The 26,310-nt window shown below is 38.5% G+C and overlaps 1 protein-coding gene across 1 annotated transcript in view; it reads right to left on the reverse strand.

Moving 5' to 3' along the window:
- The window catches only part of ephb1 (EPH receptor B1), a 256,086-nt gene extending 239,722 nt beyond the window's left edge, over positions 1–16,364 (reverse strand). Inside the window, exon 1 of the mRNA XM_082173478.1 lies at positions 16,106–16,364. Coding sequence (XP_082029604.1) covers positions 16,106–16,175 — 70 coding nt within the window. The 5' untranslated portion in view covers positions 16,176–16,364. The remainder of the gene's footprint in view (positions 1–16,105) is intronic.
- Between the last annotated feature and the right edge of the window lie 9,946 nt (positions 16,365–26,310).

A 26,310-nucleotide genomic window follows, 5' to 3' on the forward strand; every position in this document is an offset into this window, starting at 1 on the left:
GAGCCGATATTAGAACACATATTGAAGTGTATGACGCGTTGCAAATGAAACTGAAGCTGTCTATCTAGCAGTGTTGCAATAAAATACAATAAAAAGGTAAAAAAGGCATGTCCTGAACATGCATAACAGTGGCCTCAATATTTGACCCATCAGCAGAGATAAAACAACTGCAGCACTCACATCTAACTCATCTAACGTTGTAATCTGTAGCGTCCATACTGACTTTTGTTTTTTGTTCATTTTTTATTAGGTAATTTGATGCTGGTAGTGATTTTTTCCATGGGCAAACACCGCTCACATTTTCTTCATAAAACATACAAATCTAGCTTCAAATGTCAGGAAAGAAGAAAAATAATCCTAGAAAAAAAAGGAAAAAAAAGGAGAGAGAGAGCGAGAGAGAGTGCAAAAGAGAAGAGAACGACTCCAGAAACTCTCTGAGAGACTGGGCTGTATCTGATATTTATGTGGAGATAGTGTGAACGTCTTGCTGCTTGGACACACCAGTGGAGCTGACCCCCCCCCGCTCCAACACCCCATTAATTTGCCTCGCCAACGTTGCACATCGCCATGGGAACCTCATTACCACACTCCCGCACTCTCCAGTCAGCGCCTTTGCTGAGCAGATTCAGTGGCTTTTCAGAAAACAGAGGATGAAAAAAAAAATGGAGAGAGAGAGAAAGAGAGAGAGAGAGAGAGAGAGAGAGAGAGACACTGGCAGGAGCGAAATCAGCTTTCACCTCCAGTGTAGAGGGAGTTGGAGAATAACAACGAGTGAAGCTCAGATCAAAAGACAGCAGTTTTAATAACTTTCAGCCGAGAGGACGGACACGGCAACAGCTTGGGAAAAAAAAAGGAGGAATATAAGAGGATGCGAGATACAGATAATGATCTGAGCGAACGCTGGCCCCATTAGACTGCGAGACGGTTTGTGTGTGTGTCCACCTGTCTGTGGACGTCAGGCAGCCACTGCTGTGCCGCTTGTTAGAACATGGAAGTTTGTGTCTCAGGGGAAGTACTTGAGCCGGAGGTGGAATTTCTCAGACATCTTTCGCTCTTGTTCTCCATCCTTCATTTCTGTCTCACCCCATCTCCTGCCGTGACACTTTCATATTCAGATAAGCCAGGAACAATGGCGCACATGCCTGATTGAAGCATCGCGCACATACGCCTCATCACACCGCCTTGTTAGACCGACCAGGGAGGCAGACGAGACAAAGGGACCAACGTCCCACTGTGGGAAATTATCTCAGAGTTTGAATCAATGCAGCAGAAATGGCTGCTGGGGATCTTGCTTTCCGTTTAAGGCAACGGATGACTGTCACCACTGCATCATTCTGTTTATTAGTGATGACATTTAAACAATTTGGATATTTGTTTATTTTAGATAACTGATCCTATCCTCAGCCTCTTTTTCACTTCCCAACATAGACAGGAGTTGTTTTTTTGCACTAGTGCAATAAAATTGAGATAAAAAAGATCCGAAATCACGTGCTGTTTGAGTAGGTACTACATTTGAATTTGAATGTACGCCGCGACCGTTAAAAAAAATACACTCTAGTATGAATATGGGTAGTGTGAATGAAATTCGGATGTACTACATCTGTCATGTTGTTACTGTCACATGACCTACCAGCATCAGTTGCGTCGCTTTACTTCTATTCATAAATCCTCTCCCGTGGCCTAATGGGACAGTAAAGTGTCCATCAAATGCGCACTTCAGAATCCTGACGGATGTAGTAGGTTGCAGGGACTTTTTGCAAATTGTTTTTTCGAATGTGTATTTGGACATGCTAATCTTTTGGCGTATTGTTGTTGTTGTTTTTTTGCATTCTATATAGTAGGAAAGTATTCGATTTCGGACGCAGAGGTAGAGTGCAACAGTGCCCGCCTAATTTTTCAGTGGCCTTGGTTGTGAATTGGGAAGTATTTTTCTTGTAGGGATTTTTAAAAAGACGTCATTAAAAAGAGTTAGGCTATAAGCCATACACCAAACCAACAGCTAAGAATCACAACATTACATTATCTATTTGAAGCAAAACATTTGAAAATCAGGGGAAAATGCACACACTCGCTTTAATGAGGGAAAGAACTTCTGTCCCATGAGGCATTGCAAATGACAATCAAATTAAAAACAATGGAGAGCAAAGGAGAAATATGAAACTGTTGATTTAAAGATATAGATTATACTAAAGCGATTTATTTTACATGTATGCAAAAATGGCAAAAATGGCTAAAATTACTCAAATAAAAAGCTAAAAAGTAGTATTAAAAATTAAGATTAATGTAAATAAATTACTAAAAATAAAACAAAAAATAAAAGCTAATAATAATAATGAATACTATATATTATATATATATAAATAATACTAAAATAACGTAGAATAGAATAGTATAAAATAGAAAAATCAAGCAACTAGCAAACTGTCTATTCACTTTTTTTTTTTATCACGTTACACCTGAATATTTAATTAATTCCTCTGCTAATTCCATCTCATTTTCCCCAAACTCTGTTTAGCAGTGACTCCCTCCAATTAATGAAAAAATTTTAACGAGTGAACGACTGCAATTGTCCAGATAATCCATGCAAACAGATTCTGTTTAACAACTGTGACCACTTTTAGATGCACACTGGTGCTTTGGCTCCTGTTTGGCTGAAGCAGGATACTAACCTGACTTTATGGTCACTCACCGACCACCCACTCGCCGCATCGAAAGTACTGCTGTAAAAGTGAACAGATTTGTGTCTAGATACGAGCGAGAGTGCCAATGGGCATGAAATCCACAGCCCCCGGAGATGATACAAGATCAGCGTCATAAAAGCCCAGATGGCTGATAGCCTGTGGCAGACCTGCAGGACTATAGATGGCCATTCCACTATGGCCAATTATAGCAATCGCAACGTCTCCCAGGAAAAATGAATGGCTCGGAGCGGGCGAAGCTGAAAAATGGTGTGTCTGCATGTGGGTTTGTTTCTAAACAACTTAAACTGACTGTTTGAAAAATAGGAGGAGTACATACACCAATGCATCAAAAGATGAATGCATAGGAAACGGCCTCAAAGTGTATTCAGTAAATTACTAGAATGATCTTGATCTGTGTGGTGGATCTCCACAATCCCCAACAAGACTGTATGATCTCCTGGCTATCTTTGTTGTTGTTGTTTTTTGATTTATTATCAGGCTTGCAGGAAGTTGAATAATTAATGTCATTGAGTCACTGGTTCCTGCATAGCGAATCAAAATCCCCCTATTATAGGGGAACATCCTCTTAAAGTTAAACTGTCATTTTTTTTTTTTTTTTTTAGATGTTCTTCTCATCAGTGTAATTCAGGAGGGAAAAAGTAATGGAAATATCATATAGTATAATATAATATAATATAATATAATATAATATAATATATATATATATATATATATATATATATATATATATATATATATATATATATTCATATCCATACATATACACACACACACACACACAATATATGACTACTGAATGAATATATATATAGTTGTGCAGCTTAATATTTTTGGGGAAAATGGGATATTTTGATAAACAGAAAGTTAAAAAAAATAGCATTTATTTAAAATGCAAATTTTCCTTCTTTTTTTTTTTAGTTCAACAACTACAAGAAAGTATATTTTAAGTCTGTTAAATTTCCGACTTTTGCATTTCCAAAATTACCAGATTTTTACAGGTAAAGTGAGCAAGCCTACCTTTTTCTCTTTCTATGAAATTATCCATCCAACCTACAAGCATTCCCATCAGTCAGTATGTAATCAAAAAAAGCTCATGCAGGCAATAGAATCAAGGTGTTGGGTCGACCACATGGGCAAAAGCTGCTAATTAATCTGCTGTAATGATGAGGCAGCAGCAGCTCTGGCTGGAAGCCATGCTCACCTCAATAGCACACCGCAGTCCAGACACCCCCCAATCTGGCAACCTGCTGTATTTAGGGCCAAGTCGCCTATTTCCCATCACCCTGCATGCCTAGAAATCAATACTTAATTACCTTCAAGCCCTCCCTTTTCAGAAACACACACACACACTGGCCGGAATAGAAAACGTATACAGGAAGCTATAACACAAAAACACACACAGAAGAATAAAGCCGCCCCACAACCATCCATTTGAACATTCAGGATCTCTTTGCCTCGTTTTCTTTTATTTCTTTCAACTCTTTCATCCTTTCCTGCACGGCCGTTTTCTGCCTAAGCTGGAGATTACATTTATGGCAAGAGCACAGTGAAATATGGGTTTGTGATGATTCTGCATAGGCAAAGAGGTCATAACTCAGTCTTAATGAGAGAGAAAGAGAGCAAGAGGAGGCCCAATCAACTGCACTGCCTCTGCATTGCCTCTTCACACATCAGAGACATTACCCTGACAGCCACAGTAAAAATAACACCTGACAAACTGCTTTTTGATGAAATATTAATGATCTAATAACATTAGTCAGCCCTCCCGCTGACCCAAACCTTGATTTTCTGAGGTGAGCTGATTGCGTGTGGTGAGCAGTTTAAAATCAGTGAAGTTGAGGCGGAAACGTCATGTTCAGTCACACGGTACTGGTGATACATGATGCAGAAAACACTGTGTCATGTACAGGATGTTGAATTCTAATGGTGGTGGTGGCGCAATGGATAAGACACATGCCTTTGGTGTGAGAGACCCGGGTTCGAATCCACTGTGAGACACCAATGTGTCCCTGAGCAAGACACTTAACCCCTTGCTCCAGAGGTGTGCGACCTCTGACATATATAGCAATTGTAAGTCGCTTTGGATAAAAGTGTCAGCTAAATGAATAAATGTAAATGTAATATTTAGGGCTAAGGATTTGAATGAATCCTAAAGCCCCGTTCACACCAATAACTGCAAAGAGACCTATAAAGATAACTATATTATAGCCTCCATACCAGCGGACGATGTCATTCTGTTTATTCGAAGTGCGTGCTTGTCTGTCACTTGAAAGGCTCGAACTTGTAACAGTAGGATGGATTCTGATTGTCTGTCAATGTTTTTATCATTCATTAGCTGGATAAAATCGCTCTGAAATTGTGAATTTAGGCATTACAACATAATGTACAGTATTAAAAAAATGAGATTTGGTAATTAGATTACATTTGACAGTGTTATTAAATAGTTGTTTTTGAAGATTAACTTTGCATTGGGTGATGGTAAACTTAATGTAAAAAATTATGAGAATGCACAATCAAATATCCAATATTGACAGATACTAATAAATTAAAATGTCTAATATCTGCTGATAATTATGACACAGTACTGGTATTGTACATCCCTATAGAGTGCAACAGTCGGTTTCCGGAAATTAAAATTAGTATAATTTTCTCAATAGGGAAATTGATTTTGAATGGTAACTTGTAAACCTTGAAAAACAGACTTGCTGTGAGCTATGAGGTTGTTAATTGATGGTATTTGCTCCTGCTGAAGATGTCATCCCTCATTATTTCAGCTTATTTTTAAAATAATCATGCAATAACAGAGGAATCCCTGGTAAAAAAAAAAAAACTGCATTACCCATGATGCTGTACAGAAAATGACACCAATCAGAGAGTTGAAAAAAGCAACAAGCCAAAAGATCTTGTTAGCTCCGCCCACTCACATGAAGCACTGCGAATAGCGTAATCTAGTTGATCTCTCTACACTCAAATACTTAGCCTAAATATTTGTGTGTATATGTATAATATATATATATATATATATATATATATATATATATATATAGCAATAAACTTAAAATATAGGCAATTGTTTTTATATAATCAACATTTGAAGGCTAAATGAGTAGTTTTATGATTCTCCATCATTTTAATGAGATTATGCTGTTCACAATACTTCGTGGGATTGTAGTTCTTTCCCTTAAAAAAAAACGTTAAGTACACAGTCTTGTACCTTTGTATTTTCGTCTGATTTTCAAATACTTTTTGCTTCAAATCAAAGTTTGCAATGTTATGATTCACCTTGTAGCTGATTGGCTTGGTTCATGGCCTATCAACAAATAGCTTATGGCTTATTTAACAAAGACTTTTTTTAAATCCCTATGGGGAAAAAATACTTCTGGAACCAGTGCCGCTGAAGAAGGGGCGGGTGCTAATGCACTCTATTGGCAAACACATACCAAAACCCTGGCAACCAAACACAACACCCTAGCAACCAGACACCAAAGCCCTGACACTATAGCATCATGCTATCACGTAAATGCCAATTAATTTTCTTCAGAAAAAGTTATCTTATTTTTTGCTTTTTCATAGAAAAGTATAAAAAGAGGACAGAAAATGACGTTGCAAGCTGGACTTGAACTTGCACTGTCTGTGTGAGCGCTAAATATGTGTATAAAAATAAACTGACTTGAGACCGTGATGACTTGGAAGACTGTCAACAAACTCAAAATGCGGCACCAAGTTACTGGTAATATTCTGGAACAAAAGCTTGTGTTTGCTTCAATAACAACCATAAAAAGAATATGTTAACAGCTCAATGGGTGAAAAAGTTTCTGGGAGAGTGACTGAGAACTCTAAAAATCAACCCAGCAGCCCCTTCATCTCTCTCCGCCGCAGTGTTCCTGTGCCTCATGGACTAATCCAGGGGCTCGAGAGGTGAAATTAAACCATTATGGCAGAGCACTGGAAGCAGCTTTCATTAAGAGAGTAATAAATGAGCTGCTTTGTTTCTCAGGCTCCTTAAACTCAAGCCCGTCTTTCATAGATCCAGATCTTTACAGCCTCTCCGTCTGCAACCCAAACACAGACATGGACTCGGGTTTCACCTCTGTGTGGAGAGGCGGAAAGTGGGGGGTAGCAAATGAAAAGACGACGGGAAAAAAAAAGACCAACAAACTGAACAACTGCATCGATTTAACCGAGTATACAGCAGGAGAGGGAGAGTGAACAGAACCAATTATTGGCTGCGCTCTGGGCAGGAAGCAGAACTCTCTGTTGCTGCCTGTGCCGCCTCAAGTTTTAATTAAAACGCCTCTTTCCTTTCAAAAAAATGACAGTGCAGGGAAAGAAAGAAGACAGTGAGAAAAAACAGTCCCAGTCAAAACAGACCCCACGACGACAACAGGCTTTTGTGAGGTGCTGGGGGAAGTTTGGGAGTTTTAAGTAATAAAGTAATAGTTTACTTGAAAATTTAAATTCAGTCATCATTTACTCTCCCTCATGGTGTCCCAAACCTTGATGCAGGGCACATAATGATGGCTTCTCACATTATACAACCATTCTTTGTCGTTATGCTAGACTAGAGTAAATATGCCACCAAGCTATCTACAGTACATTTACTCATTTTGCAGATGCTTCTGTCCAAAGCAACTTACAAAGGCAACAATGATTTATATAGAGAAAGTGTCATCCGAAGCAAGCACCAGCTGATCTGTGATAGTCTTGAAGCATAAGTTAGAATAGGTTGAAAATCATAAACAAATCAGTAACGTTTTACACCATATGGCATCATCTCCCAGACAAAGAAGAGCCGCCGCTGTAAAATCTCCAGCTAGTATTATACATAAAAACACACTACCATTCAAAGGTTTGCAGTCAGTAAGGCAGGACTTGAGCTTAACTTTTTTGCTCACCAGCCACTGTGGCTGCATTAAGTTACTAGCCACTCAGCATTTTCACTGGCCACAATTTTGACGTCATTACCATAGGGAAAAATTGCCATATAGATATTTTTAATATTGCCTCATAATTTGCCAGCCGGTATATTAGGCTGCTGTCACTTTAAGACCTGACGCACGGACCCATTACACTGTTTTATATAGCCAATATACTTGTCTTTGTCCGACCAGAGTAATATTATACTCAATACGTGCAATCCGTTGGCAAAATTCACGCCCTGTAACACCAACAATATTCATCCAGAGCAAATGAAAAGAGTGAGTAAAGGGACGTTGGTTTGTGTGTCAACTTGCTGGCGAGCGAGAACACGCAACTGGTATTGTGTAACCTGCGGAAGAGTTTCCGATATTTCAGTATTGATATCTATCTCAACATTGTACTTAGTTTATTATTTCACATTCCACCCATTGGCCCTTACCAATCATGGCCTCCTAATAATCCCCTTACATTGAATTGGCTCTATCACTCTCTCTCCTCTCTCCACCTATATCTGGTGTGTGGTGTGCGCACTGGCGCCGTTGTACTGTGGCTGCCGTCGCATCATCCAAGTGGATGCTGCACACTGGTGGTGGTTGAGGAGAGATCCCCTGATATGATTGTAAAGCGCTTTGGGTGTACAGTAGTACATATGAAAGCGCTATATAAATGCCCGATTCTATTCTATTCTATTCTATTTCAGATGCCTTTTTAAAAGACTAGAGTTGAAAAATGTATGTTAAATAAAACGTGGCTAGGAGTGACTGCATTACATGTCACCACTGAAATCCAGCGGCATTTGGTGGGTTGGCGGGTGTTAAAGGGATAGTTTGGCCAAAAATTACTCACCCAGAAGCCATCCTAGGTGTATATGACATTCTTCTTTTAGACAAATACAATCGGAGTTAAAAATGTCCTGGCTATATATGACCTAAAGTTAGTGGGTATATTCTTTTGGAAGTCCATCAAAGCGCATCAATCTGTGATAAAAGTGTTCGAAGCGGCTCTGCGGGGGTTAATAAAGGTCTTCTGAAGCGAAGCGATGAGCTTGTGCAAGAAAAAATATCCATATTTAAAACTTTATCGACTAAAATAACTAGCTACCGGCAGACGGGCCGTCCGCAAGTCGACCTACGGCAAAAGTGCATCAATCATTTTTTGGGTGAACTATCCCTTTAAGTAGGCCTGAAGCTTGGCCTTAACAACCTTTGGAAACATACCACAATAATCAATTCACCCTGCCACAATCTCTCCTCCGGACACACTGGGGAGGATCCCATATCTGCTGACGGGGCCACTTTCCCAATGCGCCATTTGACCAGTCTCACACAGAGAAAGAGGAAGAGAAAGAGAAAAAAAAAATGGTGTTCTAGCTCTTTCTGCTGATTGCACTTACATATATTCGCTCTGCCCCCAACCAGGTGACTTTTAAATCATCCGATAAAATGTTTTTTGGAGGGGGGGGGGGGGGGTATTGTGTGACGCAGAGCCATAAATCCAAATAGACAGCGCAGCACTTTCAGAGGGGACTGATTTTTATGGCTATTTTAAAGTCTAAACTCATGGTTCAGTGCGATAGAGTTGCACTGCTTTCCAGCTGTTTATTATAGTTATTTAGCCCAACTTCTAAATGGATAACCTGATAATTGACACAAGATAATTATCTCCTAAGAACACAAACACGTCAATTATTGCATTAGATAACATTATCAAACCAAGTAGAATATTTTCTCATAACCAACTTAATTCTTCTTAGACATGTTCGCAGTTACCTTTAATCAGCTGGTCCGAATGTGATTTTTGGGAACATTCGCCATTCATCACAGTTCTAAATGTGTACAAACACATGCCCGTTTGGTTTAACGAGCCCATTTCAGACCTCATTTGCCAATCTAGTGATGCTGAAAAAGCCACAGAGCGTGAAGTGAGACAGGAAAATCAGAAACCCATAAAAGACATGAAACCAGCAGGGCTTTGAGGTCTGCCTGTCCCACTGTGATGCCACACACCAACACACAAACACACACCCCATCCACCATCTGGCTGCCGTGTCTGGAGAGTCCAGAGAGAGATCTCGAAGGACCGAAGATGGTCTCGGTGAGCTGCATCACCCAGATGCCCTGAAGCAATTTATCAGGGTCCAAAACTGCAGCAGGAAGAATGTGTGAGCACAAATACATAGATCGAAACACCTGGATACTTCAATCTGATTTATGACAACCCAAACTACCCTGTTAGCATGGTCACCAGTATATGCTGTGTTTTGGATGCTGGTGTCACATCTTAACCAACAAAACTTCTTTGATAGCTTCATAGTAATGCTGAAACACAAGCTAAACGGGCACTATAATAGAGCTGTCACGATATCATGGCCTAAAGAACTCACAACAATAAGATATTATCACTAAGGGTGTCACGATTCTCCAAATCCTCGATTCGATTACATTTTTGATTCTAAAGTCAAGGTTCGATTCGATTCTCGATTTTGTTTTTGAAAGCACAAGCTATGCCATTTTTAGACATTTATGCAATATAATAATATCTGACCTTTGTTCGCAATGTACCACACACTACATTGTCAAATTTAAAACGTTTATTAACAACTTAATGTAACAATAACTTATATCTTCAGTCAATTGGAAACTTAAACAATATAACCTATTACCTATTATAGTCCCGGGGCTCCCTGGACTCCTCAGAGCAGTCACAGGCGAATAGCACGGCGTTTTAAATTGGGTTCCCACAGCGTTTGCAACGCAGTACGAGAGAACGTTCTCGTAAGGGAAGGTACTTGGTTACTTGCGTAACCTCGGTTCCCTTAGAGATAAGGGAACGAGTACTGCGTTGCCTTGCCGTGCTATTTCGCTCATATCAGGTACTTCGCTTCAGTCGATTTAAACCTAAAGTCCTTTGGCGAGTTTTTTCATACACTTCAGCCGCGTCCAAATTGGCGCGCTCGAGGTTGGCAGGGCGCCAAGCGCTCCTACTCGCCATAGGTTCGTGCAGTTGCCGCAGCACAGCCAATCAGCTCGCTCAGACGAGCTATGTTGCTCTCGCTGTGCAGCTGCAATGCGTTTTAAAATAAAGGCTTCAATATTCTCGAGAAAAGGAGTTTTACCTATTACAGGCAAGCCGAGCTGACGTGACATATGGGGCGTGGCAGCATCGACGATTCCATTTTTTGATTCGATAATCGAGACTGAGCATTAATTTCGATCGATTTCGATTTAAAATCGAAATCGTGACACCCTTAATTATCACAATATCTAAAGTTTAAAAAAAATAATGAATGCTATTCATATTTAGGCTAACTTTATGTGTGTGTTTTTATTCCAAAAGAACTAATGAACTAATGTCAAGGTGCAATAGCGCCACCTACTATGCTGGAGAGTCAACCAGATGGCTACTGGCACTTGATTATTTAAGATATTAGCCTATTGTATATGTGGTATTAACAAAATCAATATCAATAGCCTATCTCACATCTATCAGTTATCATCGATACCAGTATTTTGTGACACCCCTACACCAAACCATCACTAGCTTGCAAAAACCAACCTGGGAACAACATTATTCATCTAGGCTACTTCACATCAAGCCAGCTTCAACCAGCCTGGATCAGCACTACCTGCATAATCCAACCTGCACCATCATTACTGCTCAGTTTAACTAGCAATAAACAGTATAAACCAGCCTGAATCTACATGAATTTCCAGCTAAAAATCTTACGCAAAACTGAATTAACCTACACAGGACCATCACTATCCAACAACTACCTAGATCAACACCAAAACAGCACAAAACTGCCTAGAACAGCACTGACCAGCATAATCCAAACTAGAAAGTCAAATGACAAATGACAGTAAAAAAAAACACACACACGTAATGAAAAGCAAACAGCTGTAGGCCTATTTCATTTAAAAATCATCAGGTCAGCACATCCATAAAACCATGACGGCCCATTGGCCCTCACATTAATATTTAATAGAGATTTAAATCTTTTTGAGAAGGATTTTGACAAAAGGGTGGAAAAAAACTCTTATCTCCTTCCATCACCTTTCTGAGAAAGCATTCATTTAGAGCGATCTCATTTGCAGGTGCATTAGTGCTTTTCGCTCGCTGCTCTCTGAGTCTCAGACGCTGCTGACAGCGATATGGAAGATAGAGGAAACATGTAAACGTCCTTTAACCCCTCTGTGCACAAAGATGACTCAGTCTTTTAATGATGAAGAGGTTCATAATCAACCGTACAAGAACAACTTCTCTCCCCCTGTGTGTGTGTGCAGTATTGCTGCTTTTGCTTTAACCATATGGCTGTCTAAAATACTTGATTCTAAATTGGTCAATGGCCGCATTTTGAAAGAAGATCACATCACATGTATTTGCATAATGACTACTAAACTGAATTGTGTCTATAATTTTGAAGCAAATCAATATTTCATACAAATTAATGTGTTATACTTTAGAAAGTAGAGTAATAACTGAGATATTATTACAGTCAGCTGGTCACCATTGATAAGAGATGGATAGATGGAAGAAAAAGAACATGGTCATCCTAAATCTCAGCCAGCATGGCACAGCAAGAGAGGGATAAGATGAATTTGCATGCCATGGACAAGTAGAAAAAAAGAGAAAGGGAAATAGGAAAAGTGTGGTCAGCATCTGTAGCTCATTATTCACATCAGCTGCAGTAATTTCCAACACACAGATCTGTCCACCCTTAAATAAATTATGGGCACGTTGTGTGCATTTAGTCGACTCCATGATAGAGATTGATTGGAGAGAAAGCATGAATAAATCTTCACACAGACAAAAAACACACACATAAATGTCTGCATGCATTGTAACTAGAGTTGTCAGTAGATTTATTCTAAATATTTAAATGCAATTAATCAAACTATCAATCAAATCACAGGTTCATATATATATATATATATATATATATATATATATATATATATATATATATATATGACCTTGTAATAATAATAATAATAAAATTGTAATATATAATAATATATTGATGTAACTTTTACACTATAATATAAAAAATATTATAATAAGGCCTGGTTTCACAAACAAAGCTTAGATTAAGCCAGGAGTGGGTCTTAGTTCAATTAGGACATTTAAGTAGCTTTTATAAACGTGCCTTAGAAAAAAAAAAACATTACTGGTGAGCATCTTGAGACAAAACAACGACACTGGCATATTTTAAAAGATGCCAGTGCAAGTTGCATTTAGTTAAAACAGCTCAAACATGCATTTTAGTCTGGGACTATGCTTAAACCTGGTGGGAAACTATATACATTTATTTACACATATCATTTAAATAAATATAATCGCAGTGGAATAATAATTTACTGACTATGTGACAGGTGATTTGAGGTCAAGCGTAGTACCATCTCATGGTAGTACCATCTCCCTGCAATGTGTGTGGATAAACTTCACTGGGTTCCTTTGTCTCTGACAGAACAACGGTCAAGCGTTGGCTCAGTCTGAGGTGAAGTCATTTGATAAAAACAGAGGACAGAACGTGTGACTTCAGATCAGGCTTGTTTATTTGGGCCAGTGACTTGGGAACAAGGACTTCAGTGATGCACTTACTGACACGTCCACACTCTCAGACCTCTTTAAATGGTGAGGGCTTGAGCGATGGTTTGGATGTCTGAGAATTTTTGTGTGTGTTAGGAGTCTAGAGTGCTTTCTGCTTTCTATAACCTAGGCTATTTGATGTTGCCACTGAGAGAAAAATGTCAAAATGACAGCCCAATCGAACCTGCACTTAAAATCCTGACTGAGCACTTAAATCCTCCTGAACGCACATGAACGGCGAACAGATAAGAAAGCACACTTGAGTAAAGATGATCATGGTATTCTTCAAAATAAAGCTGATTTGTATAACCTGCATCAATCTCTAATCAGCTCAACTGAAAATGTAAAGCGTCGTTGATGATCCACACATCACAACACTGAGCCATATGTTTTTGGAGGTGACGGCCGGGTAAAAACGAGTATTTCAAATGAAATTGTTTCATTTTTCACATTCTGATAAAAGATTAAGAAGCAAATAATGCGCACAGATGAATCATGAACAATAAGACCTAAAACAAGAAAATCATGGGGTCAGTTTAGATTTCATTTCGACCTTAAATGAAGACCAGACCAGAAGTTACAAAGACTGTGTATTAATGTACTTGGCTAACAGAATATTAATAAATAATCATTTTAAAAACAATATATTTATGGCCATCGCCTTCTAACATTACCTGATTTACACATTAGTAATGTTTCAAAATTGCAAAGGCATGTCCGCATTCATAATTCATCAGGTTTATGGCGTTATTAGGCCCTGCTGGTGAACTGCGCTCACTAACGCATTGGAAACGTGTCAAAACGGAGTCACTCCACTTTCCACAAACCCAGATGGTCCCCCAGACCCTCATCTTCCACTCTCTCACACACACACAGACACACAATTTGTTTTTTGTCTCCCTCCCCCATCTCTTTCATTCGCTCTCTCTGCTCTCTCATCCGACGCTCACATGGCTTTGACACATTGTTTGTGGTCATCGGGCTGGTTTGGCAATTAGTAGCCATAATCTGATCTGACTGATATAGGCTCAAGGAGAGTATAATACACACAGATCTACCACAGCAAACACACTTTAAACCACAAAGGCCAATTGCCTTTCAATTAGCCACTATAAGAAAGGATCACTAACCCCGTTCCCTCCATCTGTCGCCTTCAAACACACTTCAACCTGGGGGGGGGGGACTCTCCAAAATGAATTTCAACAACACTTTTGTCTGTTCTGAATCTCTGAAAAGTAAATCAGACACATTAGAGCTTGCACAGACATCATTTAGTGCTGATTGGCTTGACTGGCTTGTGATGCAAAAAAAAAAGCATGCATGATTAGGCAAAGCGAGTTACCGAGCAGCAGAGGGTTGAAAATAAAACAGTGTCTGAATTGTGAACTACACACAGACTTGAGCAATACCTGCACGAGTGTTTTCAGACAGAAGGACAGGCAAACAGGTTGTGTGATGGATGGAATTGGATAGGCAGTGGAGATGGAAACAAATAGAGAATCCCTTCATGTTGGCTGTGTGTTCATTACTGATCTGGAGACCAATCTCACGACACACACACACACACACACACACAGCATGCCGAACTGAACGTCTGATTTCTGGCGCGGCTGCAACAACCAGTCAACCACCATCTGTCAAATGCCAGACAAGGAGGGAGATTTTTTTTCTTTTTCCCTTTCTCATTTTTACGGTGTTTCTGCTTGATTTTCAGAATAAATCATTGACGTGACCTGAATACAACACAATACTGGTCTTCATCTGGGGTTTGTATTCACAGAATTTAAATGTCCCTGAACAGGACACGTATACATATAGCCAGATATGTATACTCATCCAATATGGGTTTGTCAATTAAATAGTTCATCTGAAAAAGAAAATGATCCATGTCGTTATTTATTTACCCTCATGCCATTCCAAACCTGTCTAGCTTTCTTTCTTCAGTCAGTGGAACACAAAAGGAGACGTGAGGCAGAATGACAGTCAACATCCACTTTCATTGTGTGGAAGAAAGACTGAGACTGTCAGTCTCTAACATTCTTCTTAACATCTCCTTTTGTGCCCCATATGAAGAAAGCAAGTCATGCAGAATTTTGACGATGTAAATAGAGTAAATGACTGAATAATCTGGGTGAACTATCCTGAATGTGTGGTTATATTCTTTTCGCTTGCTTTTTAAATGTATCAGAGATTAAAGTGCATTATAAAAAGTCAGTTGATTCATTTTTACAGCCCAACATCACACCAAACCAAATGATACCACCAGTTTCCAAAATAGTCTCTCTTTTTTTACTTCTAAGAAAACATTTAAATAGCCAAGAAAAATAACATAAAAATGACATGTCTAAGCCTTACAGATCATACTGCACAATGCATCTTCAGTACACGTCTTAAGGTTACCAAATATCCTTTACGTTTACCCACACACTAGTATGTAGATGGTTGACAATTCTGAACCAGCAACAAACCAGCTAGTCATAACTGGACATATTAGCAAGTTGGTCCAAGATGGTCATTAACTGTTTTTTAGCTGGTCCATAGCAGGTTAAGGAATAATGTTTTCTGGTTGCTCATACATTGACCTGCTATAAAACAGCTATTATGTTCTTTACCACAGTTACAATGTTAAAATCCAGCAGGGTTTTTAAGTAATCCAACCAGTTTCATTCATTCCTCAACATTCAGCACCACGACCATCCCGCTTCTGTGGAACCGCCACAGAAACTCCTTCTCAACTGCGTTGGAAGCCATAAAAAATATGTTTCCATACTCAACTTAGTCCTCACGAATAAAGTCCAGCGCAATTTCCTGCTACGAGACATTTACCTGTCAAACCTGGAGCGCGACACACTCCACGGAGCGCGTCAAAAAGAGACAAACATCCACATATTTACCTTCCATCGCGAAAACGGCCGTTACAGCACACAAAGTCATTATTAATCCCACAGTCATGGTAAAAGGCATTGGCCGCTGCCGCGGTGTCCACTTGATTTGGGAAAACCGGACGGCGTGGCGTGCGCGTAAAATCCGTCACTTGTCACGAAGGGTGATATTCCAGCGAGCGAGCGGCGTGGAGTCACATCGCAGGCAGTAGTAAAAGAGTGAGTGAGTGGATGCTGCCACGGACGCTGAGCGCCGAGACGAGAGCTTGGGAGACAACGGACCCCCCCCCAAAAAAACCTTTAAAACGCATGGACCAATCAGAGACTGCAAACCGAAACCCACCAACCAATCACAGACATTCTCTCCTTTCAGCACGCATTGTTATTCAAAACAAAAACTTTCAGTGATTCTCTATAAGGTGAGATACGTCTTCGGTTGGAAGGGAAATAGCGAGCTCAGGTGGCCATAAGTGGAACTTCACAGTTCAGATTCAAAGGTGTAATCACTTCTCTCAAGTGCTTTTTTTATTTTGTTGTCCTTTGGTGCCACCTAAATCGCAAAAGATTAAATTAGACACTTCTCTAAATCAGTCTTTAAATAGCTATCATCCAACACAATGTTGCTTTTTGACTTAAAAATCGTTTGCATGAAACCGAGTAGTAGGTGACTAACATAAAAACGTATTTATTTAAGGCAATATATAAAAGTAATAATATAAAACAAAATTTATATGTTATGTATAATAGTAATAATAAAGTTACATTTAAAACATAACGTACTGTACAAATAAATCTAGGAAGATTTCTAAAAAGTTTTACAAATCCACACAGAACTATCTGGATGTTGCTACTGTGGTAATGGACATTATAACAAAATTAATAATGATCATGAACCTATTCTTTTTACTGATCATAATTCATGGCTATTTAGAGCAGGAATAAAGCATGTGTCCCTGGAACATAATTCAGGTCTAAACAGGTGAAAGGAATTTGTCTAAAGACAGATTTGGCTCTGGTTTGCGCCTCTTCTCTTATGACTGATGGTTTTAGAATAAGCATTTGACATGAAACTTTATAAAAATGACACGGTCTGGGTTGTTCTTGCAACAGGTCTGTCAGGAGAAATAAATCAAATAGTTCCTTGTCTTTCTAATCATCTGGGCAAGCAGTAGTTGTAAATGATTTGAAAGCAATAGAAGTAGTAGGTCTGACATAAAACACAACGTCTTTCATCATCCTGCAAGACTCCAGCCCAAAGGTAGACAACAAATTACGACTGAAGTAATCTGCAAAGTGAAAGTGGGGATTAAGTATAGGCAGACGATTGGAAGAGACATAGAAAGTGAGTCAGAGAGACCATGCGGTTGATACATTTAAGGGGAGGTTCTATGGGTGAACTCATTCTTGCCTTCCTTTCACTCTTAATGGGATTAAAAGAAACTTTGAAGCAAATAAAAACAAGATTGTGACCACCTATCTAAGCTTTAAATATATGAAATATGAATAATAATATTACATTTGCATATTATGTAACAAAATGTGCATATTTTCATATGATGTAGACCCAACAGAAAATGTCACAATTCTTCTTCTTTTTTCGTCTTCTGTTTGGTTTTAATATTAAAGCCAGATCAGTCAAAATGTAATTTAGTGAAAAATGGCTATGAAAGATTCTAACAGATGCTCATGTAGAGGATAAGATAGGTGGATGGATGGATGGATGGATGGATGGATGGATGGATGGATGGATGGATGGATGGATGGATCTTTTTTTGTCTTTAATTTAGACTTAAAACTAAACAGTTAAAGCATTTAGACTTAAAACTAAACAGTTAAAGCAGATAGTATCACTGTTTTTAAGATAAAAGCACAGATATTAAGTAATCATCAACATAAATCATCAACATACTGTAGTTTGGTTACTTCTCCTCTAGAGCTAGCCTAAAAGGAAAACAGAAAAATCAAAGCAAAACCAAAACACCAGCCAAGCTAATACACTCCTAACCAGTCACCAGCTTTACCCGGGTCAAATTCCTTCTGAAAGCAAGTGTATGCTTTCTATATGAACCATGTCCCCTTAATTAACAATGTGAAATGTTTTGCTGTTAATTGGAGCTCTATTCATTAGCACATTGAGCTTAATAAGCAGAGGATGTAAATGAGTTCGAGCTGGCTGTGCGCAGTGGGCCACTGCTGGGGAACCGCTGTTCTCAAGCACTGACTTTACAAGACTAGAGCGAGACAAGAACAAAACCGACCTGTCAGGTAAGCACCACACACACACACACACACACACACACACACACAAATGTGTGCACCTTGAGGTTTGTGTGATGTACGCAGCCAAACGGGTGTGCATGTGCCTTTCCCAGCGCCAGCAGAGTTGTTCTGAGAACTGCGTGTGCATGCTGAAGCCGTCATTATCTTCATAAGGGCAGGAGGAAGACATTTGCATTCAAATTGGACTCTAATTGCCCTGCAAAGTCAGGGACATTTTATAATCATATTTATGCAAACAGCACACGTCACAGTGTCTACTCTCCCTCGCTCCGTTCCCTTGGATTCAATTTTTGTAACACACAGCTCATACTATTTTGAACAAATGAACTAGAATTATGATTTTAACATGTTTTTACCTACTTGATGAGATTGCCAAAAGCTCATACATTTTACACAAAATCAGATAAGAGGCTGCACATAGCGAGGTCATGTGACAGGATACTAATCATTACATATTGCATATGAGTGTCGTTTTCTCTGAGGGGGCAAAATTGGATGAGAAAATAATTGGACATTATGGACATTAATATACCCTAGTGAAAAATAAATAAACCAAAATGTATTTGAAATACATTTATTTTCTGGCAAGTACACTACAAATACCTTTACATATTGATGTCCTTGATATAATCCTGCAATTGTACTTTTGGTATACTAAATTTATTCACTTAAAGTCTGCAAAATTGCAACAACTAATTGTATTTAGTTATTCAGAAATAGTGCTGAGGTCCATAGTATATTTTATTGTGCTGAAATGGAACTATTGCAAGAATACTTTAGGTAGACTTTAAATATCTTGCACTTAAACACTGATATTATACAGAGATCATACTATCCTTACTAAAAGTGTTATTAAAAGCACATTTTAGGCTTAATATTAAGAAATGTGCATTGTGCAATAAAGAAGTACTCCAAATAAAGTTTAATTATAATATGTATATCAGTAAGTCTCAAGCGATATGTCAGTAAATATCTTAATGGATTTGCAGTACACTTAGTATGAAATAAATGTATTTTAAATACATTTTGGTATAGGTTATTTTCACTATCGTACTTGATGTGAACAGGCTTTAAGAGTGTATTTACAGAGTGGACTTATAGAGTGAATCTATGCAGCGGTGTGCTTTCTTTCTCCTGGGCTGAATATCCATCTCTCTAAGGTGTGCTGAAACAGATGGTGTAGACAAAGAGACCTCCCTAAGGGACAGTCATCAGACGGGGGGCTTGCAGACCAAGCCTGCTGTATCCAGTTCTACAGTTATCAATAAAGAGGCCGTCCCACCTGCCTCGCTCTTTTCCAGTTCATCTCCTCATCTGCATCCCATCAGACTGATTTGGCATTGGGTGTCCTGCACCTGATAACACTCAAAGAGCATCCACTATGGTCATCTGTCTCCCCCCATGACACACACTGGCTTATATCTCTCCTTGGTTCCTTCTCCAATACTGGAGAGGAAATTCAATCGTGGTACAATAATTTCATTGAGGCCCACAGCCAGACCAGGCTATGCTGACATGACTGTCACACAACAGTATTGCATTAGAAACATGCAGCATGTCATTTCCCCACTGAAATAACAGCGGTACATGGCGAGAGGCCGCTGTATACTGACAGACTATTGATTATGCCTGGCAAATTACAGCTACAGCCTGCATGAGCTGAAACACCAGCACTGGCCCAGAAACACATTTTAAGTCTGAAAACACAGCTGTGTGTCTCAAATATACACAAGAGTGGTATCAACTCAGCCTGTGTTGGGAACATGCAGTCTGTTGAAAGCATTTAAGGCCCAAACACACCAAGAACGATAACTATAATGATAACGATAAATATATAAATCATTCTATAGCTGCCACGATTCTGGATAAATTAAGAAACATTTGATTAGATTTTTTCGATTCTCCCATGCAACTCCCAACATGCAATTTACTAGAGGTTCTGACAAAATGTTAATTTATGGTTTGATTAAAACATGGTTTGAAAAAAAACATGGTTTGATTAAATGATTTAATGGCTGGGTATGGAATATCCTCTCTTGAATAGGTACTTATTTTGAATAAGTAATAACTTCGCGACCGTTAAAAAAGTATGTTCTCTATTGAGTGTGTATGAATTGACTAAATTGCTGCATTTAAGGTGTATGAGTGAATTTAACACATACATTGAGTGTGTATGAGTGTGTATGAATGAAATCCAGACGTACTACATTCATGGCGAATGTCATTATCATGTGACCTACCAGGGTCAAAATGTGACCTCAGTCACCTCATGAAGTTGCATGCTTAAGTTATCATCTTGGGTGAAAAAATATTGTTGAGTTAAATTAATTGTAGCGTTAGTTCTGGCAGGTCACGTTAGTCAAGCTCGCATCAGCTGACTCTCAGCTGATCCACGTCTACCTATAGGGATACGATGTCTATCACTGTATACATATATAAGCTCCTTCAGTATTATCAGCAGCTATTGCGTTTCTCAGGAGCTAATTACCCTCCTCCATCCCCAGCTCCTCCTCTCATCAGTCAGGATTTGGCATTCTGATTCCTCTTGAATCAGAATAAACTCTCGATTATGTTGTACTTTAAAATATTAAATTAAATATATTTGCAAACATTCATGTTGGTTCTGTTCTGTTTACCCCAAGGAGGGTTATTGCTGCTCTCCCTGCTATTATCCATAGTCTGCACGGATGCGCAGGGAGTTCTCGCCCAGAGCGGGACCATCCCGCCAATCCAAACTGCTAACTGTCAATCGTATTTGACAATAGTGGTCCTGACAGAACTTAAATGTGAAAATGTATAAACATTGAGAAGTTCAATCAAATACTGCATGAGTCAAGAAAGAGAGGCTGAATTCAGAATATGTACAACTACTCTTATTATGGCAGAAATCTTTGGAATAATATGAATAGCAAGAGTAAAACACAATGGAAATGGAAGGTCAAGTTCAGAGCATTGTATTGTGGGATAAATAATTCCACAGAGTATATATATTGCTATAAATGTTCAATATAGGTCATCCAGGTATTCTAAATGAACTAAACTAAGAGCAGTATATGATACTATTCAATTCTGAACATGTTTTCGAAATGACCTACTAATGGGCTTCACCTTAAATGCAGCAATTTAGTCAAATAGCATTTCAAAGAAACAAATGAGGTTTATAATTAAAGTTGTTTCCAAAACCTACAGTTGACCTTGAATATTAAAGCTGTGCAGTTCTTCTGCCTCTAATTGAAGCTAAAAATGCAAGGTTGCAAGGGGTGATGCCAGACAGCTTGGTAATCACAAGTATTAAAGTAATGATTTTTTTTATTTTTTATGGAAAGGCAGTACGAACTCAAACACAGGCTCTAATCACCTTGAGATTTCTCCCAGTGGAAACTTCAAGGGCAGAAGATTCAAATAGACGATTCATGTTCTCGTGGCATGTAAACAGGAACAGGATCCACGTATAGAACATATTAAAATTGCAACTAAAATGGTAAAGTATCAAATGAATCATTAATTAAAACTAACATATACTTAAAAAAGAACATGCAAGAGCCAATACACAATTACTCAGATAAATTAGTTGAAATGCATTACCAGATGCAAATTTATACTGCAAGAGTACATTTTTTCAATAACTGGCAATGAAGATATATGCTTTTTGGCTGCATAATGGTGGATCAAAGTATCAAAGCCAATTAATAAACGTGTGGTGACAGGGACCTCTGTGATGACAAAACTGGGAACAGCTGGGAGTGGGATATTACCTTCCTTGGACATCTTAGACCTCATATGCTTGACTCATTTTATTAGTTACTTATAAGTACATTTTAGTACAGTACTTTAAACACTGATCTGTGTGAACATGTGTCTCACCTATTTCAAATTACATTTAGTAAGATGAGCACAATCAGCTGACACATGACCGACCTTCAAAGTTGAAACAATGTCAGCCAAATGGCTGTAAAAAAAAAAATTTTACCTTTTTTTTTTTGGACAAGATCTATATGAAACGATGTTTAAACAACATTGCAATAACAATGTTGGCCGAACTTGCAAAATTGAAACACTGATTAACCCGTGAATAATAATACATTTGATTGTTTTATTGTTTTACTGAGAGAGAAGATTTGATGAAAAAGTCAGTGTTATTTCTATTATTTTAATTCTCATTGCATTAATTGTCATTGGAATAACATTTTTGCTAACATGTTCCCATTATGTGGCCAAAAAGAAAAGTATTCATATTCACAAGTGAAACATATTGAAACATATTGAACAAGAAAAAAAGAAGAAGAAAAAAGATGTAGGGCTGGATTTTTTTTTTTTTTTTTAATAAGTCAGCATGAAATGGAAATTTAAACTTTTCCTCTCTATTACGACGTATTGAGTTAAATTACTTATTTGACAAACAAACAAAAATGTAGGTTTCTACTTGGTGACTTGGTTTCTTACAATTGGAAATTGTATAGTTGAATCGTTGATTTTTGCTAATTCCAGCATTCTCGAATGATTGACAGGTTGCTGAAGGAAAGAGATTATTGCTCCACGCCGGTGCAAGTGTCATCAGAGAAAAGGTTTTTTTGCGTGGGGGAGCATTCATGCAAAATTCATTCATTTTTATTTAGAGATTACAAGGACACAAATCAAAATAAATAAATAATAATGTGCACGGATAAATCATTTATAATAAACACTGCAAAATTCCATAAAAAAAAAAATATATATATTTTTCCATTTTGATTTCATGGTGACTTTAAGAAAATAAATAGGGTCAATTTTGATTTCATGCCTTTGATTTCATATTATCTAAGAGACTTGTTCTGAATGCTCTGGCAACACTGGGCTAGTAGTATTGACCAAAAAAGCTTCAGAACAGCTTTAGATTGAGAGTGAGAGTGTGTGTGTGTGTGTGTGTGTGTGTGTGTGTGTGTGTGTGTGTGTGTGTGTGTGTGTGTGTGTGCGTGCGTGCGTGCGTGTGTGCGTGTGTGAGAGTGTGTGTGTGTGTGTGTGTGTGTGTGTGTGTGTGTGTGTGTGTGTGTGTGTGTGTGTGTGTGTGTGTGTGTGTGTGTGTGTGTGTGTGTGTGTGTGTGTGTGTGAGTGTGTGTGTGTGTGTGTGTGTGTGTGTGTGTGTGTGTGTGTGTGTGTCAGGTACAGAACTGGGCCAGAGTTTTACACAAAACATAGCACTTTGGGCCGCTGCTACTGTCATCAGCTCTCTGAGCCCATTCATCATTTTTAATGGTGTCTCTCTGCCTCCTCCTTTCTGTGAGTGTGTGTGGATTTACGACGGTGTGGATTTTCATGCCTACTTCCGACACACTAAATCCAACCTTTGACCCCTGGGTCATCTCTAGAGAGGAACTGCAGCCTGGACCAATCAATCCCTGTTTGCTTTCAAACAAGGGAGAGAAACACACTAGATTTTGAACTTGCTCCTTCTGATACACATATCCATACTGGTAATTTTCACACAAAAAAGATTACAGACAAAAAACAGCACAGCTCACAGTGCGGTGGACAAAGAAGAAACAAATAGCCTACTCAAGGGGAGGGTAAATGAATGCTGCTAAAATCAATACTGGTTTTGTTTGGGCCTTATTGATACTGGTGTTGTGTGAGAGTGAATGAGAAGAGAGTAACAATAACAAAAAGAAAAGAAAGTCGCCCCTATGTTTTATAATTTATTCAAGTTTAAATGAACCACATTTAGGGCCCTATTTTAACGATCTAAGCGCATGGTCTAAAGCACACGGCGCAAGTGCACATAGGTCTTGTCTGAATCGACTTTTGCTAGTTTAACGACGGGAAAAATGGTCAGCGCACCGGCACATGGTCTAAAAGGGTTGTCCTTATTCTCTTAATGAGTAATAAGTGTGTTTTGGGCGTAACGTGCAATAAACCAATCAGAGTCTCATCTCCCATTCCCTTTAAAAACCAGTTACACTCGCACCATGGCGGATTCGCTATTTACATGGCGGAATTTGATAGTGAAAAGCTAGCAAAAAACACATGCTACATTGCGCCGGGTGTATGATAGGACCCTATCTGGACTAATAAAAAGATAAATAAATAATATAGATAAAAAATAAATTAAAATAAATAAATAAATAAATAAGACAAAAGATAAATAAATAAAAGACAAAAATTATAAATAAGATAAAAATGATAAAAATAAGTAATATTATACATAAAATAAATAAAAAATAAATGAGATAAATAATAAAAAATAGGAAGCTTTATGATTTAGACAGAATCCATGTTTAGAATTAAAGTAAAGTAAAAAAAGAAATTCTTTAGTCCCTTTTGTCCTTTTTGGAGCTTGACAGCCTCTGGCCACTGTTTAGTGCACTATATGGATTGTAGAAGTGGGAACTTTCTACAAAACATCTCCTTTTGTTTTAAAAGAGGAAATAAAATTGAACAGGTTTGGAAAGACACGTGGTTAAAATGACAGAATTAAAATTTTTGGGTGAACTATCCATGTAAGGTCGCACTGTTAATTGAACCTGCTGGAGAAGTGTGGGTTGGCTAGTGGTTTTTAAAGTAGGCTAGGTCAACACGAGCAGGACTGTGGTTTCTCAGGTCACTGCTTAACACAAACACTACTCCGACCATTGCTTAGAGTTGGTCTGAGTGGATTCTTAGCAATTTCAATGTAATTCATAAGTTTACATTGTGAATTAAGTGACTGAAGCAGTTTTGTAAAACACAGGAAACTTCTAGACACTGTCTGGGCTGATCCACCTCAAAAACATGATTAAGCTGGTGCTTAATAACTGCAGTTAATAATGTAAAAACAAACTCACAGAGGCAAAACAGAGAGCCCACAAGACTGGGGCTAAATGAGTTATTAATCTACTCAACACACAGACAGATGGGTGCTGCTCTCTTCAAACACACACACACACACACACACACACACACACACCATAGTCTCCAAAGTTCATGAGCAGAGCCGATCAGCCCTACACGCACACTACGCAAAGTGCGTAGGGCCCCGCAAATTACTCAAGGCCCCGCCTCCCCCTCGTGTCAAAGCGCGTCAATCAATGTTTACAATATCGATGAGAAAATGAAGCGGAACGCCAGCTTCTGGTCACGAAAAGAGAGAGAAAAAAACACCATAAGAGTTCATTGCAGGAACAGTTATCAGGCAGACTTGTGACTCTCCTCTCAAAGTTTGATGTCAGCAAAGAACAGTAGGCTAAAGTTAAGTTGATGTGAGTTGATTTATTATGTTTAATAAACGACAAAGGACAACGGTGTTTGTTTATAAACTGCAGCTCGGAAAAGATAACCGCGTCGCGCGTTAACATGCGATCATATCATATGCACATGCATGAAATGAAACGCACACTTTCCAGCAGAAACATCTGTTGTGAGTCAGGACCAGTACAATACGGGCGTGATGGCACTCCTCATTATAGTTTTAAAACAAGACGATGATTATATAGTCGCTCAGTCAAGGTTTAGTTACAACTCTGCCCTAATGCAATATGGAAAGCAATGTATTGACATTGACTATTGATAGGCTCCATTGAATTTAAAATGTTGATTGGCTGGAGATTTTGGTCAATATGGATGCACATCCCTCAGTAAATAATAACCATCAAGAATCAAGAGTATCAAGAATTACTTTTATCATTTAAAACACAGTGACATGCTATGGCGCCATTTTAGCTTTTATTCATTCACAGGATAATTATGCATTTTTGATATCAATAATTAAATTTGTACAATTTAAAATGTGAATTCTTGATATTAAGAATGAACTTTTACTTGTAACAATGTCTTCTGATATCAGGAATTACATTTTCACTACAACTAGTTAAAGGAGGGATTGTAGTGGGAACACTGGGGTGTCAGGTGTGACTGTGTGGCAATGGCAAATGGTTCATGGCTCACGGGTCAGGTATGAGGGCCTCTAAACAGAATTTTGCTTAGGG

This window comes from Leuciscus leuciscus, assembly GCF_965113295.1.
Source record: "Leuciscus leuciscus genome assembly, chromosome: 6".
Lineage (NCBI taxonomy): Eukaryota > Metazoa > Chordata > Actinopteri > Cypriniformes > Leuciscidae > Leuciscus > Leuciscus leuciscus.